Raw genomic sequence first — 19,994 nt, 5'->3', positions numbered from 1 at the left:
ATGGATAGGCTGGAAGAACATTGGGTTTTTCTGCCTTGCCTTTGTGGAAGATAGCCTGAGCCCCTCCAGCCCTGGCTCCCCTCTACTGCACACAGTCAACTGTCCAAGAGGGCAAAGACCCAGGTTCTAGTGGCTGGGGTGCCTTGGCTAGTGTTACTGGGGTCCTCATGTCTCACTGTTCTGATGTTGAAGTCCTTGTTCCATTACCCAGATCTGAAAGGGGTGACTTAGGTGTCTAGGACCATGCAATAGGATTCCAAAGCCATAAGCTGATCCCACTAAAGTGGTAAGTGCAGACCAGCCCCACAGCAGGAAGAGGGGGAGGAGACACCTCATGGAAAGATGCTATGGGTTTGACCCCACCTAGATAGGAACATTGTAGGAATTGGAGGTGCCCCTTTTCCTCTCTCCTTCTTCTCTCTTCACTGTGCACCTTCCTGCCCCTTGAGACTGGAGCTCTTCCCTTGACCTCTCCTAGGTTGCCTAGAAAGCTCCCATTACTCTTGACACCAGCCCCATGGAAACAGAGGGGCTGGAGCGTGCTACCAGGGACTGGGGCTCATAATTAGCCTGAGCAGGCCTCATCAACATGCCATGACCACTGGTGTGGGTGATTCCCAGCCCTCATAGGCATTGGATCTAAAGAAACAGAAGCACTGATGCAGAAGGCCCTGAGTCTCCCTGCCCTGAGGTGGGGGCCCATGGCATGACTCACCCTGTGTACTTCAGATGCCATCATTGGTGTCTTCAAAGCCTTTGGGCCAAGAGTGAGCAGAGATCTGAGTGATTTTAGAGCCAATGCCCAGGGAAGGGGAAATCAGCAAATGAAGTGCCAAGTCTGCTGACCTGGAGAGGTGCCCTGGCCCAGTTCCTCCTCCAGCTTTATGGTGCTGCCTTTGTTTCTTCTGCTTGGGTGGAGTCCCATCATGGGATTATGTTGGATGGTACTAAAAGAAATGCTTTATCCAGAGCCCACTATATACTTAACATCCATTTCTTGAACATCCTTACAACTCTGTGAGGTTGGTGTTTTTCCACCTTACCAAGAGGAAACGGCTCAAGGATGTTAAGTAACTTATACAAGCCTCCCACCTGGTAAGTGTGACTCCCTGCCTGTCTAACTCCAAAGTCAAGATGGACTTTCTTTTTCCCTCATTGAGCTGCTTCTCGGAGCTTGGGGCAAGGAGACTTCTAAAAGGGCCGCATACACCCAAGGAGTCAGGCCCATCAAAGCGAGGGCGTCCCATGTAGGCAGTGGGGCCACTGAGCACTGCTGGAGCAACAGGCCAGCAGGGGAGTCAGAGTGAGCAGGCAGGTGGAGCTCTCGCTCCGCACCAGGGCCCCTCTGCGGTCTGCAGCCGTTTGCATTTCCTGAAACCGGATCTTGGTGTCGGAGCCGCCCCCAGGCAGGGCAGGCTCCTCAGCCATGGCCCTGCGCAAGGAGCTGCTCAAGTCCATCTGGTATGCCTTCACCGCGCTGGACGTGGAGAAGAGCGGCAAGGTCTCCAAGTCCCAGCTCAAGGTGAGGGGCATCCGGGACCCAGGGGAGGCCGGAACACTCACCACACCAGTCCTTGCTGCCCGGGACTCAGGCGCGAAAGCTGTGCTACTCCGCTGGCACCCTGCCATCCGGTAGCTCTGGCCTGGGGTAGATGGCCGGTACCTGGTGACTGGTGACTGAGTCAGTGTGGCCCAGTGGATGCTGCTGCCCGCTTCTCAGAGGCAGCAGCAAAGTGTGGACAGAGCCAGTGCCCAGAACCTGGCCCCGGACTGGAGGGTTCTGAGAGCCATGAGCCAGGCCACTTCCCAGGCTCCTTAAGGTCTTTCCAGAGTCATGCTTGGGCATGCATCCTACTCCTCCCTGCTGTTGCCTCTAGCTTTGAAGAAAGACAGTTAGCTAGTACTTTTCACTTACTTCCTCTGGAGCTGAGAGAAGTATAAAGGGCCTCCCCTATTTGCAAACCAGGCTGGCTTCTGAACCTTCATGTGGGACAGAGCTGGGGAGGGGTTATACTGATACTTACCATCTGGCTTGAGAACGCGCACAGGCAGGTTGGCAAACGTATTTAGGCCTTGAGCTTGGAGTGGAGGTCGAGTCCAGCACAGCCCCATCAGTGTCCTAAAGTCATCATCTGGCCTAGACAGTTCCAGGGAGACCAAGAAGTTTCTCTCTTCCTCCAGTCCTGGGTTGGTACTGCCTTCTCCACCCTAGTTAACAGGGAGAAAGCAAGGTCCTGGGCCACTAGAACCAGGGAGCACTGAGGAAAGGCACAGCAAAGGCCTCAGCTCCTGGGGACCTGCCTTAGTGTTCGTTCACTTACCGTAAATACTTCACTGAGTGCTCTGCATGAGGCTATGTAACTGGCATTAGGACAGGCCCTAGATTCTTGGTAGATTCTTGGTATCTTCCTTGCCCTCTCTTCAAAAGAGAGGTACAGTCACAACCTCCATTTTTTTTTCTTTTTTTTTTTTGGTGGTACTGTGGTTTAAACTCAGGGCCTCATGTCTACCACTCTTAATAACCAAGGTAGGAGGTGCCTAGAAAGCTGGAAGGCAAATAGGTATGCCTCACCTCCATTCCATCCCTCCACATTGCTGAATTTGGACCCTATGAACCTGGGGGTCTCACTAGTCCTTTCCCAAAATCTATCCCTGAGCCAGGTTTGAGAGGATCTAATACATAATTTTCTTCTTTCCTATGGAGAATCCACTACTACCTCCCAAGGGGCAGGTTCTTCCTTATATCCTACTTAAATCCCTTTTATTGTACCTCATATCATCTAGATGGGTCCTGCCATATAGATGGAAGCAAAACAGATCACCCAAAAACTAGCACTGGCAGAAATTCTCCACATCCATCTCTCACTCTGCCCCTATTATGTCTTGCCAGGACAATCCCAGACCCCATGGCTACTTGCTTCCAAGGTGTTACTTTCCCTCTCTTCTGTCTCCTGAGCCATCTCTGTGCTCTGTCCTTCACATATCGTTCCTCAAGTGGCTCCCATTTTCTGGTGCCATCTGCCACTAAGGTGCCCTAGCTTGAACCTCTGTATTGGTCTCTGACTGGCCCAATGCCCACTCCCCGGACCCCACAGGATGAGTATTTCTGGGGAAGACTGCATGGAGAGTTTGAATGTGAGAACTATGTAATATCTCTGTGCCATTTCACAGCTCAAACTGAGCCCACTCTCAGCAACACCTCTGGTCACACAAGTTTCATGGTGGATTTCACCCCTACCTGACAAAAAACTTGTCTACTACAGAAACCAGGGGCTTTTTTTTTTTTTTTGTGGTACTGGGGTTTGAACTCAGGGTCTGCATCTTGAACTACTCCAGCCCTTTTTTGTGATGGGTTGGTTTTTTGTTTGTTTGTTTTTTGATATAGGGTCTCAAGACCTATTTTGCCTAAGCTGGCTTCAAACCCCAATCCTGATCTCTGCCTCCTGAATAACTAGGATTGCAGTTGTCAGCCACTGGCACCCAACTTGTTTTAATTTTTATATTTATGGCAGTTGTGCTGTTTGAACTCAGGGCCTCATGCTTCCTAGGCTAGCACTACCACTTGAGTCATGCCCAAAGTGGGAGTCTCAGGGGCCAAGTGGAGTGGGGCAGAAACAGCAGGGACCCTCAGAGGAGGGAATGCAGTTTTCCCCCCAAGCCAATCATGTGGACACTGGAATGGGAGGAAGTAGTGATAGTGATGGGGGTAGGGGAACCAGAAAGGCAGAGAGAAGTAATGGAGAAGTGGTTAGAGGGCAGGGGAAGAAGTAGATGAGGCAGATACATCAACAGAGCCCACTCTGTCCCCTGCAGACGTGGGAATGGTGAAAGGTCTCAGGCTTAGCCTGTTCTTACGAAAACTGTCCCTCGCATTGGGGCCTCTGTGGGGACCAGGCAGCAACTGCCAGCCAAAGGCAAGCTGTGTCTGTGTGTGTTGCATGTTGGTAAGGCTGCCTCAGCTGTCCTGGACACACACCTGGACACACTCTCTCCTGGATGAGACCAGAGGAGGAAGAAGAAGAGAAAGTCCTGAGAAAATCCCAAGGAATTGGGAGTGTTTTCCCTGGAGAAGAACAGGCTTGGAAGAGACCAAATGCACTTTCCTTTCTGAATTCTTGTTGAAAGTACAATGGCTTTTGTTTGGTTGGGCTGAGAATAGTCAAAATAGACCAGTGGGAATGGCACTTCTCCCAGGGTGGACTTAGTTTGAACACAAAACCACAGGAATAGAAGGCTGGGACTTCTCATAGGTCCCTAGAATCTTCTCTAAGGAACTTGAGGAGTGTGTAGCTATCCTGACAGCGGGCTGTAAAGAGAGAGCCTCTCAGAAGATGTCTTTCCCAATGGCCACACCCTCTCTCTGGGGAGGATCAGCTGAGTGTTTGCTGGATGTGCAGATGTGCAGATGGAGCAGTGAGCTCTGGCTTGAGGAAGACCTTGGGAGGTAGTTTACAGGTGGGAAGGGGAGGGAGGGAGGGTGTACGGGGCCTCTCAGGCTCTGGGGCCTCCAGCAGATACTCAGGGCAGTCCTGGAGGCCAGGGAGGGGCTCTTGCCCACTGAAAGGCTTGAGCATCGGGCTTTGCCTCCTCTGGAGAGGGACAGCCACCTGCTTCTTAGAAAGTTAAAACAAAACAAAACAAAAAACAAATTTGCCTTGACCCCTGTGTGCTGCTGATTTCCTCAGGCTAAGATGTGGGGATGGACAGGGGAAGATGTGGCACACTTGACTCAGAACCCATAGGCCTGGATCTATGCTGCTTCCCTACTGGAGTGACCTTGGGCAAGTCACTCCCCATCTCTGATTCTCCAGTTTCTCATCTATAAAACAAGAGGGTTAAACTGGAGATCACCAAGCCATTCGGCTGGCCTATAAAAATAACTTTAAAAAATACATGCTGGACATGGTGGTGCACACTATAATCCCAGCACTTTAGAGGCTGAGGCAGGAGGATCACAAGTTCAAGATCAGCCTGGGCTAAATAAAATAAAATAAAACCATGGAACAGGTGCTATCTATCCTTGATGCAGCCTCTCCTTTCCCTTTCCTGGGCCTTTGTCTTTCCTTTGATGCCCACAACCAGTCCTTCCAGACCCTTCTTGCTCTCCACAGGTTACAGCTAATTCAGAGATTCCTACCTTTTAAAATGCCCAGCACTCCTCCGTGATAGTATGACAGTATGCTGCCTGAGTTATGCTTTAGTTCCTACTAACACACTTTCAGTACATCTTACTTAGGATCACTTGGAGCCTAGCCTCATTTAAAGACCATAGTCTGTTTAGCAGAGAGCTGTTCATTCTTTCCCAAGTCATACTGTGTTTGAACTCAGGGCCTCGCACTTGCGAGCCAGGCAAGGCACTCTACTACTTGAGCCACTCCACCAGCCCTGTTTTGTGTTGGGTTTTTTGAGATAGGGTCTCAAACTATTTTCCCAGGCTGCCTCCTAAGTAGCTATGATTACAGCATGAGCCACTAGCACCCGGTTACTGTTGCTCTTAGGGCTCCCCAGCCCTGTATATCTGTACCTGCTGTCTGGTCAGCCAGGGGTCTAAGATCCTGAAGGCTTGGTACTACAGAATAGTTCTTCCTGACTTCTGTGGTCAGCATGAACCTGACACTCACCTCTCTTCCTGCACCAGAGTGTTTAGAGGACTCCACTTCCCCAAAGGGAACCGTCCACCCTCATTCCTACAGAGGAAAGAGTGAATAAATGTTGACTCTCAATGTCAATGGCTGCCCACCCAGAGGTCAGGGGGTGTCAGAGTGAGTGGAGGAGACTGTGGGCACCCTCTCTGAGGGAGTCCACCTGACAGCTTATGGAAAATACAGCCATCTGGACCCCACCTCTGGAAACTCTGAGTCAATAGGTCAGGGTGGGGCAGCCATATTGCAGTTTCACCAGCTCCCAGCTGATTCAGATGCTCAGCCAGAGCTCATGCAGGGTAGCAATCAAGAGCAGGGCTTTGGAGCCAGACCTTGGGCAAGAAGCTTTGCCTCTCTGAGCCTGGATTTCCTCATGTGTAAAGTTAGGACAATGAGAATTGCTGCCTTCAGTGCTGAGGGTTGATTGAGATCTGCAAGTGAGCTCCTGTTGGCCACTCCTCCACCCCTGCCATTTCCTTTCCAGCACAGGAAGCCTGGCAGCCTGAGGTCTGCTGCCTCTCTGGGGAGCCCCCAAGTGTCTGGAGCCCTTAATTCCTCCTCTTCCTGACACTGACAGCTCACAGGGGTCAGAGCCTCTGCCCTGGGCTCTTAGAGCCCAAAGACAAAGGTGCGGGTGAGGAAACTGGCTAAATAGGTCTCGGAGGTTGGTGCAGGTAAATGAACCAAAGAAGGAAACAGCCCAAGTAGCTGCTGCTGTGTGGCAGGAGAAGGATTCTCCTTGTTGAGATAGGAACACAGAGACCCAAGGAGTTTAATTTGCTCAGAAGATTCAGTCCCTGCCTGCCTGACATTTGTAGCTTCCTGTGAAGCATTTCAGTGGGTATTTATGGGGCATCACTGTGTACCATGATGTTCAGAGAGCAATGAACAAGAAAGAACTGTCTACCCTTGTGGTGCTGGCCTTGTAAACAGAGGAGACAGGTTTTAAAATAAATTCAGAACGTATCTAATGTAACGGAGGACGGTACATGACACAGGGAAATAAAGCAGAAGTGGGGGTAACAATGTGGAACTAGAGGGGTTTGAGGTATTGATTTAAATAAGATAACCAGGGAACCTGCTCTGAGATGGTGACATCTAAATAAAAGAGGGAAAGAGGAAAAGGTGCCAGTCATATGGTCACCTGGGAAAGGAATGTTCCAGGCTTTAGAAACAGTAAGTGCAAAGGCCCAAAGGCAAAAGCATGCCTGGCCAACATGTTTTGTGGAACAGCAAGGAGGCCAGGGTGACTAGAGAGAGGTGAGCAACAGAGACGAGGTCAAAGAAGGTGCAGTGGGCCAGGTCACAGGGCCTGAAGGCTTCTGGAAGGACTCCAGCTTCTACCTGGAAAACCATTAGAGCATTTAAGTTAGACTTCAGGAGTCACTCAGACTTTCAGCATCGGGCAGATGTCATTTTGACCTCTGGGGTCAGGGTTGGGATTAGAGCCCTTGCTGCTCTCAGAATGTATGACATGCAGAAATACCCAGATGGGCCAGCACAGGAATGTTTTTATGAAGCAACTTAATAACAGGGCAAATTAGTAACAGTGGTTAATGAAACCCTTTGGTTTTTAATCTCTATTGTTTTAAAACTTTTGTCATAAGATGGGTGTGGTGTTATACACCAATAATCCCAGCACCTGGGAAGTGGAGGCAGGAGGAGCACAATTTGAAGGCCAGCCTACACTACATAGCAAGAGACCCAGCCTCCAAAGACAGAAAAAGGCCAAGTGTGATGGCTCATGCCTATTATCCCAGCTACTTGGGCAAGGTGGAGATAGGGAGGGTCACAGTTAGAGGCCAGTCCTGGTAAAAAGTTAGCAAGACCCCCATCTCAACAAATAAGCCAGGTGTGGTGATGCGTGCCAGCTACTTGGGAGGCATAGGTAGGAGGATCATGGTCCAGGAAGGCTGGACAAAAAAATGTGATTCTGTACCAGAAAAATAACCAAGGCAAAAAGGGCTGGTGGAGTGGCTCAAGTGTTAGAGCATCCACCTAGCAAACATGAAGCCCAGAGTTCAAACCCCAGTACCACCAAAAAAAAACCCAAAAAACGCCAAACCCCCCCAAAAAACAGTCATAAAGACATATGTTCCTGGTTAAAAAAAATTGCAGGGCATAAAAATATAACATTAAAGAACATTAAATTGGGCTGGAGGTGTTGCTCGATGGTAAAGCACTTGCTCAGTATATGTGAGGGCCTGGGTTCTATCCTCAGCAACACCAAAAAAAAAATGTTGAAATTTTATTATAAAAGTGAAACATGTTGCTGGCTTAAAAATGTCAAGAGTAGAGAAGAATATAATGTTAAAGAAGATGGAAGTTCCTTTCCCATTCTCTATTCCTCTCCCTGGGCTCCAGGGCTGCAGTGATCTCTGTTAACAGTTTGCTGAGTCTTCTAGATTTTTTTGCTATATAGATATGTTAGGTCAAACCGTATGAATTTTTTTTTTTTTTTTAGCAGTACTGGGGTTTGAACTCAGGGCCTCATACTTGCTAGACAGGTGCTCTACCTCTTGAGCCACTCCACCTGCTCTTTTTTTGTGATAAGTGGCTTCAAACTGTGATCCTTCTGATCTCTGCCTCCTGAGTAGGATTATAGGCATGAGCCACCAGTGCCCAGCTATGAAATTTCTAATATTTGATTTTTTTTTGACCTACTAAAATGAAGTTTCAACCTAATCTTTGCACACGTATTTATTTTGCAAACTTTCATTCTGCAGCTTGCTTTGTTCACACGCTGCTATACCATGCATCTTTTTCCATGTCGGTCCACACAGAGGTAATAAAGGTAGCTCACACCTTTTTTGTTTACCCTGATACTGGGACTTGAACCCAGTGCTTCACATATGCTAGGCAAGCGCTCCATCCCCGAGCCATGCCCCCAGCAGCTCACAGCTAATATTTATCTGTGCACTGAGCACCAGGTACCATGCTGAGCTCTTCTCTCAAAACAGCCTGCTAGGGCTAAGCATGGCTCAAGTGGTAAAGCTCCTACCCCAAGTCAGGGCCCCAAGTTCAAACCCTAGTACTGCCAAAAACCAAAACAAAAAAACACCTCTGTGGAACAGTCCCATGATCATCCTCAAGTAATAGAAGTAAAATCTTCACAGCCACAATAAGGGCTTATGATGTAATGTAACTGTCCCCTGTTAAGGAGCCTTGGTTTGTCTCCAGTTTATTACATCATATACACAAGGTTTAATGAACATTCTTGGACACGCAGCTCTGTCCCCTTAAACATCTGTAGACTGAATGATTACACATGCTGAGCCAAAGGTCACGTCCAATTTTAAGTGTGATAGATTTTTGCACCCCAGAAAGATGACCAATTCCTACTTTGCCAGTTGGGCATTATGGTCCCCATTTATCCAAACCTCCTAAGTGCTTGATAGTATCCATCTTTTGTATCTGTGTCATTTAAGTAAGAATAGGACTGTCTGTACGGAAGGGAAACTACATTTGCTGGGTGCAGACCTAACTCTGACACTACGTATGTATTATCTTACACCATTATATTCCCTCTCCATGTCCAGTATTAGCCTCTATTTTTATTGATGACAAGCCAAGGCTTAGACAGGTGAAGAGATTTATCCAAGACCACACAAACAAACGTGGAGGTCTCTGGCCTTCCCTGTCCCCTCCCTTATGGGGTGTAGCTATTTGGCAGGAGCTCTGCAGGAAGCTTTCTCAGAGAAGTGCTCTGAGAAGAGGCAGTGGATGGGAAGATGTAAAGCTTATAATAACACCTGTTGGCCGGGTGCTGGTGGCTCATGCCTACAATCCTAGCTACTCAGGAGGCAGAGATCAGGAGGATCACGGTTCAAAGCCAGCCCTAGGCAAATAGTTAGCAAGACCCTATCTCAAAACTACCCAACACAAAAAAGAGTTGGCAGAGTGTCTCAAGCAGTAAAGCACCTGCCTAGCAAGCATGAAGCTCTGAGTTCAAATCCAGTTCCACTGAACTAACTAAACAAATAAATAAAATAACTTCTGTCAAATCAGAAGTGGACAGTGGGTGTTTGGCACTCTTGAGTCAGTCACCTTAGATTTTAATTGCTGGACTTTGAGCCAGTTCCCTTAGGGACCACAGATGTATTAGAGATGTGTTAGTCAGGACTTTTTTGGATATAAGTGAGAGGAGCCAAACTCAAATGGTTTAAAGGAAATGGTATTAATTGGCTCACATAGCTAAAATTTCAGGGGTGGATGCCTGGAGGGATGTGAGGGGAAAAAAGGAAACACTGACCCCCTTGCAGGACCCCACCATATTGCCACTTTGCCAAGGAGACCCCCTGGTGCTCAGGAGAACACTGAGGAGATGGCTCAATTCTTTCTCCCCTTCTGCTCTCAAAAAACAATAAAAGGAAGACTTGGCCCATACGCAGTCTCTAAGACAGTGCTGGTTCCTACTTCCAAGGGCCTGAGTCAAGATGAAGTGCTGGCTGTGGGGGAAGCTACTAAAGACAGCAATAATGGCTAGTTGCGTTTGGTGTGCAGAAGAAGGCATGGGTATGAGAGGGTATATATACATATATATATATATATATATACATATATATATATGTATATATAATGAATTTGCTCATGAACCTGTGTTCCTCCTAAACCTTGCCTTCTCTCTCTCATGGGCTATTTTTCATGACCCTTCTTTGAGCCATCCCTAATTCCCTGCAGTCTTTTGAGGGGCTCTTTCCAGGTCTGACACACTTAAGTGCAAGGCATACTGCAGCTGAGCACTGAATCTTTAATGAAAACCATGATAAGTTTGGAGCTTCTGATCTGGGGTGGCACTGCCTCCCTAGAGATAGCCCAGCATTGTGGTAAGTACTTGGACTTTGGAATCTGATGGAGCAGGATTAAATCCCAAGCTTTTGGGATGCCACTGAGGGATCTTGAGGCAGGTGACTGACACTGAATGAAGTGGTCAGGGATATAGCTTGCAGGATCTGAATTCCAGCTCTTTCAGCTGAGAAACAGTGCAGGGCCTCACGGTTTGTTTATCTGTCAAATGAGTGGTCGGTATGGAGGTTAAGAGTATGGTGTGTAAAGTGCTTGGCACATAGTATGTTTATATGTTTTAGTTATTATTGAACTGAACAGTTCGTGGAAAGAACTTAGCCAGGATGGGGATGGTGACAAGGAGGGAGGTGGGAGCAGTCTTTTGGTTCAATTTTCATTGGGTTCAGGAAGACAAACTGCCTCTCTATCTCAGGTGCTGTCCCACAATCTGTACACCGTCCTGCACATCCCTCATGACCCTGTGGCCCTGGAGGAACACTTCCGAGATGATGACGATGGCCCTGTGTCCAGCCAGGGCTACATGCCCTACCTCAACAAGTACATCCTGGACAAGGTGAGGGTCTAGCTTGTGGGGGACCTATAACCTCTCCCCATTTTCCCAGCCCTGCCAGCATTCCAATACCTTGCTACTCCAAACTCTTTCCTCTCCCCAGTAAACTCCTCTTCTGCTCCCTCTGTCCATCCCTGCTTGCCCATCTCCACCCATCACATCTCAGCCACCTGTCCCTTTCTTGTCCCCTCAGCTCACCCTCAATGCCTCTCATCTCTGTTCTAGCCTCCATTGTTCCCATAACTTTCCACCCCGTCCCTGCCTAAGCTTACCTCCAGCTTCCAGCTATCATGTCCGCCCTGCCTCTCTCACCTGTCACTGTCTTCCCAGGTTCTCCTTGACTATCCACTCCTCCTGGGCTTCTCCTCCTTTCCTCTTTGGGCTGAGGGATTAGAGTTTCTCTGTTGGCAGGGGATTTGGGTGACTAGGGGTATGTTGGAGGTGGGAGTTGGAACCAGCTAGTTACCTGGTGATCAGCTCAGGAAGTCCTCATGTTTAGCCCTCATCTTGGCAGTGTAAGAAGCAGGGTTCATGGATGAACCTGAGAAACCAAGCTGGAGCCTCTTTTGGTGGTGGAGCAGGGATGTGATAGCTAGCTGACTTGTAGCCCTGGTTGCAGGTGGAGGAGGGGGCATTCGTTAAAGAGCACTTTGATGAGCTGTGCTGGACCCTGACAGCCAAGAAGAACTACCGAGCAGACAGCAATGGGAACAGCATGCTCTCCAATCAGGATGCCTTCCGCCTCTGGTGCCTCTTTAACTTCCTGTCTGAGGACAAGTACCCCCTAATCATGGTTCCTGATGAGGTGAGGATGATGGCAGTCCCAGGCTCAGAGTCTTGGGGCCAGGCCCCAGCAAACCCATGATGTGCCATCTCACATCCCTTTTCTTTTTTTGTCACCTCATGTTGGTCCTGCCTCCACCCAGCTGTCTTCACATGCCTAGAACTGCCCACATCAGAACAATTGTTCTTTTTTTCCAGGAGAACCAAAATTACACTTTTATCAGGGTTCTGCTAGTCTATCCTCAAAGGAGGAAAATAATCTGTAAATTTGACCAAACAGCAGCAGCAATGCCTGACACATGAAGAGCATTTAAGAACAAATGGCAGGATTTTTAACACTGCAGTAACCTAGAAAGATGCTTTTAAGGGGAAGGGAGACCTTGCTAAGGCAGGAAGTAATTCTCTGGTTATTTGAGGTAGGCAACCAAGTCTGGCCCTGCTTCCAGATTTTCTTTTCTTTTCTTTCTTTCTTTCTTTTTTTTTTTTTCTTTTTCTGGAGAGCTAGAGCCCTAGAGAGAGGCTATCCTGGGGGAAGAGGTCAGAAATCTAGCCCCTGACCCCTCAGCTCAGGGTGAAGCCAGGGCAGCCCTTTTCCTGCCCACTTGGATCATTGTTCTTTTGCCCATTTCTCTCCCTTGCCCTTTTGGGCTGCTCCTGACCCTTCAGTCCTCTTGCAGGCATCAGGGTAAATTTAGGGCATACACAGGAGGGTGTTTACAAGAGTCTTAGCATGTCTAACTGCTTCTTTTTGTGGACTGAGTCCTGAAATGATGCCCTCCACTAACTCCTACCAATTGAGACCCGGTGGCCCCTAGGGTGAAAGTCCTAAGGGAAGTTTCCCAAGAGCTGTTGGGGCAGGAGAGGGACTTGTGCCCATCTGCAGGGTATCCTTGTCAACTCCCTGCCAGTCAGGGCAAGGTGACCTCTCAGGGGACCTGAGCCTCTTGCTGCTGTGATCAACAGGTAGTGAGAACAAACTGCAGCAGGATATACCCCAACCACCACTTCCTGTTCCTCTGTGATGGGTTTCCTGTCCCTGCCCTGCTTACCCCCACCCCCAATTCCCTTGCCCTCCCTCAAGGGAAGGGTCCCCCAGGGTTAGAGATTAGGGTTTGGAACGAGAACCTGAATGGGAATCAGCAGATCCCAATGGAGTTCTAGCTGCCCTCAACTTGCTGTGTGACTTGAAGCAAGTCACTTCCCTTTTTGAGTATTGGTTTTGTCATATGCAAAGTGAGGGTATTGAAGAGAGGGTTCTTGTAACCACCTGTGACATTCTCTGTGACTTGCTGCCTCTGCCTGGCCCTGAGCTCTCCACTCCCACCTTCATCCTGCCTTTAAAGCAGGGAAGAGTGGGACTGAGGTTGGGAAGAGGGCAAGGATGCTTGAGGTGGGGCTTGAGCTCCAGGGTACCTTCCCAAATCTCTACCCTGGTCTCCACTAGCATTTGGTCTTCTGGCCCTCCTACCTACCTGCTCCTGGTCCCCTCTTCCCAGGATCTGAGCGCCCGCTGGAGCACCCCTTGGGGTTGGTGCTAGCACTACCGCCTGCTGCCACCACCAGGCCTTTCTTCTTCCCTCCAGGTGGATTACCTGCTGAAGAAGGTGCTCAGCAGCATGAGCTTGGAGGTGGGCTTGGGTGAGCTGGAGGAGCTGCTGGCCCAGGAAGCCCAGGCAGCCCAGACCACCGGGGGGCTCAGCGTCTGGCAGTTCCTGGAGCTCTTCAACTCAGGCCGCTGCCTGCGGGGCGTGGGGCGGGATACCCTCAGCATGGCCATTCACGAAGTATATCAGGAGCTCATCCAAGACATCCTGAAGCAGGTCAGCCAAGCTGGGAGCTAGGGCAGGGGCATCAGGAGGGCCTAGGGGCCTCTGACTTGACTCTGGCCTACAGGGCTACCTGTGGAAACGTGGGCACCTGAGGAGGAACTGGGCAGAACGCTGGTTCCAGCTGCAGCCCAGCTGCCTCTGCTACTTTGGGAGTGAAGAGTGCAAGGAGAAAAGGGGCACCATCCCACTGGATGCTCACTGCTGTGTGGAGGTGAGGGCTCAGGTGAAGGGATGGAGGGCACCTCTAGGCCCAGAGGGTCCCCAGGTGGTATGAAGACAAGGGAATCAGAAGGAAGAATGGAAGTAAGCCACAGTGACACAAATTTCTGCTTAGATTATACCTGGGTGGCTTGAGGCCATTCTCATCCATGTCAGTACTTTTTTATTTGTTTGTCTTGTGGTTCTGGGGGTCCAACTCACAACTTGCATGCTTGGCAAGTACTCTACAACTCGAGCCATGCTCCCTATGCTTTTGCTTCTTTTAGTTTGCTTTTTGGATAGGGTGTCATGCTTTTACCCAGGCCATACTCTAACCTTAATCCTACCTCCACATCCCAAGTAGCTGGGATTGCAGGTGTGTACCACCACACTTGGCCTTAAAATCCTTTTAAAAGACTTATCTCCTTCATCAAAATTCCATTCTCTTTTGACAACTTCATACTTCCCTACACTCTTTCCAGACTCCTCTCCTCTCCCTCTTCTCCCCCTTCTCCTTTCTTGGCTGTATGCATTACTATTTTAGGGGAAAAAATTATCTGGCTTCTTCCAAATAGCATAGTGTTTTCAAATTTCAGCTGTGTTATACAGTGTATCAGAATTCCTTTCCTTTTTAAAGCTAAATAATATCCCATTGTATGGATATGTAACATTTTGTTTATTCATTCATCTGTTGACATTCTCACCAGTGGTGTTTAAGTATTTCTCTATCTCCTTGCCAACTCTTGTTATTTTACGTCTAAGAAAATTATGCCAGGTATGGTGGCACATTGCAGCACTCAGGAGGCTGAGGCAGGGGGATCTCAGGTTCATGGCTAGAAGGCCTACATAGCAAGATCCTGTCTCAAAATGAAAAATTACAATAGCTGTCTCAGACTTTGCCCATTTTGTTCAACAAGGAAGCATGCCGCTGTGAGAAGAGCACAGATCTAGGCAGAACTCCTATCTCCTCCACTAATAAGCAGTGCGGCTTCACAAGTCCCTGGGCCTCTTAGAGCCTCAGTTTCTTTTTCTGTAGAGTGGAGCCTGGCAAGGGTGTATGGGAGGAGTGGATAAAATGAAACATAAGTACAGACGCTGGACCATAAGTTCAATGTAAGCTTAAGGAAGGCAGCGCTTCTGCCCCTCAGACATACCGCAGTATCCCAAACTCCTAAAACACAGAGAGACCTTCAGGAAATGCACGAATGAACCTTCTAAGCAGACAGGAGTCTGTGGAAATGAGTGGAGGGGGGACTGAGGCCCCTTTACTGGAAGTGTTCAGCACCTAGTACATAGCATGTGCTAGCTCTATCGGAGAGACACCAACATGAAAACAGTCCCATCCAGGCTACAAGGAACGAAGGCTAGAGTTGAAGGAACACAAGTTCCCCTGAAACTCACTGTCCGCACCGGGCCACACAGGCTCCTGGCAGAGTGGGAAAGGTCCCCAGGGAAGATGTTCAGTCAGGAGGGGAGGAGCTTGAGCTAGGATACCCTGGAGCAGGTGTGGCTCCGACTTCAGTGAGGCCAGCCTGGCTGGGGACTTCGGCCTTCTCCCAGGTGCTGCCGGATCGGGATGGAAAGCGCTGCATGTTTTGCGTGAAGACAGCCAGCCGCACATATGAGATGAGCGCTTCAGACACGCGCCAGCGTCAGGAGTGGACGGCTGGTGAGTGCTGGCTGGGCAGCCCGCGTTTTTGCTGGGTTTCAATTGCCTCATCTGTGAAAAGGGGGTGGTGATAACTTTGCCCAGCGGGAGCTGGAGAATGCATTCGAGACTCCCAAGGCCCCTGTGCCGCGGTGGACTAGGTTGCAGCTGACCTTCTCCTGCTCCACCCGCAGCTATCCAGACAGCGATCCGGCTGCAGGCCGAGGGGAAGATGTCGCTGCACAAGGACCTGAAGCAGAAGCGGAGGGAGCAGCGCGAGCAGCGGGAGCGGCGCCGGGCAGCCAAAGAGGAGGAGCTGCTCCGGCTGCAGCAACTGCAGGAGGAGAAGGAGCGCAAGCTGCAGGAGCTGGAGCTGCTGCAGGAGGCGCAGCGGCAGGCCGAGCGGCTGCTACAGGAGGAGGAAGAGCGCCGGCGCAGCCAGCACCGCGAGCTGCAGCAGATGCTAGAGGGTCAACTGCGCGAGGCGGAGCAGGTGGGCCAGCCCCGGGGGCGGGGCCTCGACTGATCGCTCAGGGCGTGGACTGGGTGGTGCTGTGGGCGGGGCCGGGGGCGGGGTCTCAGCACACCGCGCTGGGCGTGGACTGCGTGGCGCTGTGGGCGGGGCCTGGAGCCGCAGGCTGAGGCGGGACCAGCGCCGGCGGCGCGTGTTTGCGCAGAGTTTGGGACCTCTTCCGGGACAGAGCCAGTAAAAGAACAATATCGGCTGCCAAGAGTAGAACCTCTGGCTAAGAAACAGGAGGACAGGAACCTGAATCTTAAGAAGAGGGATGGTGGGACCAGAGCTGAATGACAGGTGTAGAATGGAGCCTTTTCTGCGGAGCGGTGCTTGGACCCGAGCGAGGAGCCGCTAAAGACTGAGAATAGTTTGGACAGAAGTCGGTCTAGACTTGCTCTGAAATTACAGTGAAACCAGTGTGGGTGCTGTAGGATGGGAGGTAGGCGGGACGCGAGTGGAGGCGGACAAGGCGTGCAGAGGCAATTCGATTTAAGAAATCTGAGTCTGAGTCAGAGACTCATGGATTCAATCCCAGCTCTGCCTGCCAAGATCCGGTGATCTCGGGCAAGTTATTTTGCCTGCCGGTGCTTCATTAGCTTATCTGTAAATGCGAACGTGAATAGAATTTTACTCATAGAGGTAGGGACTAGATTAAATACAGAAATTCTTGTGAAGTGTTCAACAACTTTTGGTTGTTGTAATAATAATTTTAATCACCTTCCTATCACCAGTCATAATGAGATTGCAACATATGTAATAATAGTGATTAATATTAGGGCTAGTGCTAGAAAGGAAGTGATCCTATTTTATTTTAGCACATTATTTAATTGTAAAGCAACATGTTATTTAACTAATAATAATAATGGTAACAATTGGAGTTTAGTGTGTATGGTCCTGGGAATCGAACCCAGGGCCTTGGGCATGCTAGGCAAGCACTCTATCACTGAGCTACATCTGCAGCCCTAATTATTATTACTAAACCCAGGGCTAGGAAGGGAGTAACTTGAAGCATCTGTCCATTGACCTTCTCCGACCCTCTCAGGCTCTCAGAAAGGGGACTGATCAGGAAAGCCCAACAGAAAGGAATTCCCCAGGCCCGCGCTGGTAGAGCCTTGGGAGAGGGCAGCCCATAGTCCCTTCCGTCCCACGTCCCCACTGAGCTGGCTCTGCGTGTCCCCCGCAGGCCAGGGCCTCCATGCAGGCGGAGATGGAGCTGAAAGAGGAGGAGGCTGCCCGGCAGCGACAGCGCATCGAGGAGCTGGAGGAGATGCAGGAGAGGTTGCAGGAGGCTCTGCAGCTAGAGGTGAAAGCCCGGCGGGATGAGGAGTCTGTGCGTCTCGCCCAGACCAGGTAGGCCTGCGGGAGCGACCTTTCGACTTTCCCACCAACACCTGCCCCTCATCCTCCCACTTGCCGAGCACCTGCGAGGTGCCTTGGCACTGAAGGCGGCACGGTGCACGCCCTGCAGACTGCTGGAGGAAGAGGAGGAGAAGCTGAAGCAGTTGATGGAGCTGAAGGAGGAGCAGGAGCGTTACATCGAGCGCGCACAGCAGGAGAAGCAGGAGCTGCAACAGGAGATGGCGCTGCAGAGCCGCTCCCTGCAGCAAGCCCAGCAGCAACTGGAAGAGGTGCGGCAGAACAGGCAGAGGGCCGACGAGGACGTGGAGGTGAGACCTAGGGTGGGATAGGATGGCAGGAGGGGGCGTCATCATGCAGGCTCCCCAGCTGGGCTGACTTCCCTCAAACCTTGACACTAAGAACAGCTGCTGTGTGACCTCAGGCAAATTGCTTAACCTCTCTGAGTGTCAAGGCTTTCATCTGGCAAAGCTAACTTATTAGGAAGACCAGACAAAATAATACATGATATTTAATATGTAAGTGCTCAAGAAACATTTGTTGTTGTATTTGTTAACATTATTATTAATTTAGGATGAATTTTTCTCTCCTACTTTTCCAAGCCTCTAACTTGCTATCCCTGTACTTGAACTTCACTCCTTGGAGCCTGAATCCCCATAGAAGAGGTTTTTGTTTAAATTTTAATGTTTTATTTTTATTAACATTGATGGTTCTATTTCACTTTACTGACTTAATCATTGCAAAACATTTAAACAACACAGAAATGTGGAACATAGGAAGAGGTCTGCCCATCCCCCCTCACTGTGAATGTTGGAGCCGAGTTCTTGCATCAGGTCCTGTAGAGGGGGTGTAGGGCAGTGGTTGAGAGTTCATTGTAACCTCTTTTGAACTTGTTTGTTGTTAATTTCTGCTCTGTATTTTAAATAAGGTAAATATGCTCACATCTTAGCTGCTTAATCAACAGTTATTATTATGAACAATTCTTTGGGCCTTTTGGGGGTCCATCAGTCCCCTGATATTAGAGGAAAACCTGTTCATGTACATGACTCTTTACAAACATACACAGGAGATGATCGGTATCCTTGGTCAGATTCTGAAGGGCTGTGAACCAGAAAAGAACAGAATGCCCTGCCACCAATGGCCGTTCTGACCCACCCATTCCCCACTGGCCCTGTCCCCACAGGCTGCCCAAAGGAAGTTACGCCAGGCCAGCACCAACGTGAAACACTGGAATGTCCAGATGAACAGGCTCATGCATCCAATTGAGCCTGGAGGTGAGAAGCAGTAAACTCTGGAACTTTCCCTGGGGTCAGGAGGGAGAAAGAAATGGCTCTGGGTCCCCAGGGCCAGCACAGGTGGACTAAAGGTAGCAGATCTTCCCCTTTACCGAGGACTCAGACCTTCACCTCTTCCCTCAGAACACACCTTTCTCCTTACTTACCTGTCTTCTCTCTGCCAGATAAGCGCCCCGTCACCAGCAGCTCCTTCACAGGCTTCCAGCCCTCTCTGCTTGCCCGCCGCGACTCCTCCCTGAAACGGCTGACCCGCTGGGGATCCCAGAGCAGCAGGGCCTCCTCATTCAACAGCAGTGAGCAGCAGAAGTCCCTCAACGGTGGGGATGAGACTCCCGTCCTGACTTCCACCTCTCAGGAAGATAAACTGGATCCTGCGCCAGAAAATTAGCCTTGCCTCACTCCTCTTCCCAACATCATGTCCACTAGAACCTGGCCACAGCTGGTCTGTGGATGACACTGGCCCCTGCTAGGAGAGGGAGTGGCAGTCCTGGTGCCAGGGCCCCAACTCTCCAACCAGAAGCCAATCCAGGATGGAACCTGGCTAATCTTTCATGCCAGCTGCAAGCCCTAGACCATGGAGGCTGGTAGGCTGATACTTGAGAACTTAGCCCTGTCCTTAGTCCTTAGTCCAGGTAGTGATGTGACTACCTGGGCTGGGAAAGACAGTGAATAAGCAAGACCAGGGCCACTGGCCCTCAGGCTCCACCAAGGTGTGGAGGTATATTTCCAAATAAAAACTACTCTTGGAATGAACTATTGGCCCAACTCATCTGTCCTGCCATTTTTTTCCTCCTTCCTTCGAGTCCAATCTAGGTCCCAAAGGCTGAAGGTGCGGCAAGGTGGCTGGGAACTTGGACTTTGGGACTAGATGACCTGGGTTCTGAACCCAGCTCCACCACTTACTAACTGATTGACTTCAGTGAAGTTTCTTCATGCCTCTGTACTTCAGTTTCCATGTTGGTAAAGTGGAGCTAATAACTTTATCTGCTTTAGAGGGTATGTGAGGCCTCAGTGCTTTACACATGAAGAAGCACATTAATATCAGCCCCACTGTGCCCTGACACTTCCCAGGTTATTTTATTCTCATGACAACTAAAAGCTAGATTGTCGATACTTACAGGTGGACAGTTGAGACTCAGGGAGATCAGGGAACTTGCCCAGAGCCTTCTAGACTCACTTTTCTTCCCACGTTCCCTGACTCTCTGACCTTGTCACCCGACACAAGAGATCCGGGAATCTAACAGCTAGGAAGATCTACTTCCCTTTTCTCATTCCCAGCTGTCATTTAGTCCAGGAGATTCTCTCTCCTTTATGCTCTCAGATCTGCCCTACCTTTCCATGCCCCTTTGTATCTTCGATCTGGGTATTAG

General features: G+C 49.9%; 1 protein-coding gene across 2 annotated transcripts; it reads left to right on the top strand.

Moving 5' to 3' along the window:
- The first annotated feature begins 998 nt into the window (after positions 1 to 998).
- Positions 999 to 19,377, top strand: Def6 (DEF6 guanine nucleotide exchange factor). Of its 2 annotated transcripts, XM_074082368.1 has the most exons (11): positions 1,006 to 1,522; positions 10,861 to 11,001; positions 11,618 to 11,803; positions 13,365 to 13,601; positions 13,675 to 13,821; positions 15,369 to 15,477; positions 15,651 to 15,949; positions 17,157 to 17,323; positions 17,442 to 17,640; positions 18,513 to 18,603; positions 18,789 to 19,377. In XM_074082368.1, the coding sequence occupies exons 1-11, from the start codon at positions 1,427 to 1,429 to the stop codon at positions 19,010 to 19,012; spliced, it is 1,896 nt and encodes a 631-aa protein (XP_073938469.1). In that variant the 5' UTR covers positions 1,006 to 1,426; the 3' UTR covers positions 19,013 to 19,377. The 2 variants fall into 2 exon arrangements, with proteins under 2 accessions (XP_073938470.1, XP_073938469.1); XM_074082369.1 differs by lacking the exon at positions 11,618 to 11,803 and having other exon boundaries at positions 999 to 1,522.
- Positions 19,378 to 19,994: the final 617 nt, after the last annotated feature.

This window comes from Castor canadensis, chromosome 8 (genome assembly GCF_047511655.1).
Source record: "Castor canadensis chromosome 8, mCasCan1.hap1v2, whole genome shotgun sequence".
Classification (NCBI taxonomy): Eukaryota; Metazoa; Chordata; class Mammalia; order Rodentia; family Castoridae; genus Castor; species Castor canadensis.
The sequence above is the reverse complement of the archived record's forward strand: the minus strand, read 5'-3'. Positions and strand labels throughout refer to the sequence as shown.

Bases quoted from the DNA above. Each gene is read 5' to 3' on its own strand.
- Def6 (XM_074082368.1), top strand. From the start codon at position 1,427: ATGGCCCTGCGCAAGGAGCTGCTCAAGTCCATCTGGTATGCCTTCACC. The intron at 11,002-11,617 runs GTGAGGGTCTAG...CCCTGGTTGCAG, and splicing joins ACAAGTACATCCTGGACAAG to GTGGAGGAGGGGGCATTCGT. The intron at 13,602-13,674 runs GTCAGCCAAGCT...TCTGGCCTACAG, and splicing joins TCCAAGACATCCTGAAGCAG to GGCTACCTGTGGAAACGTGG.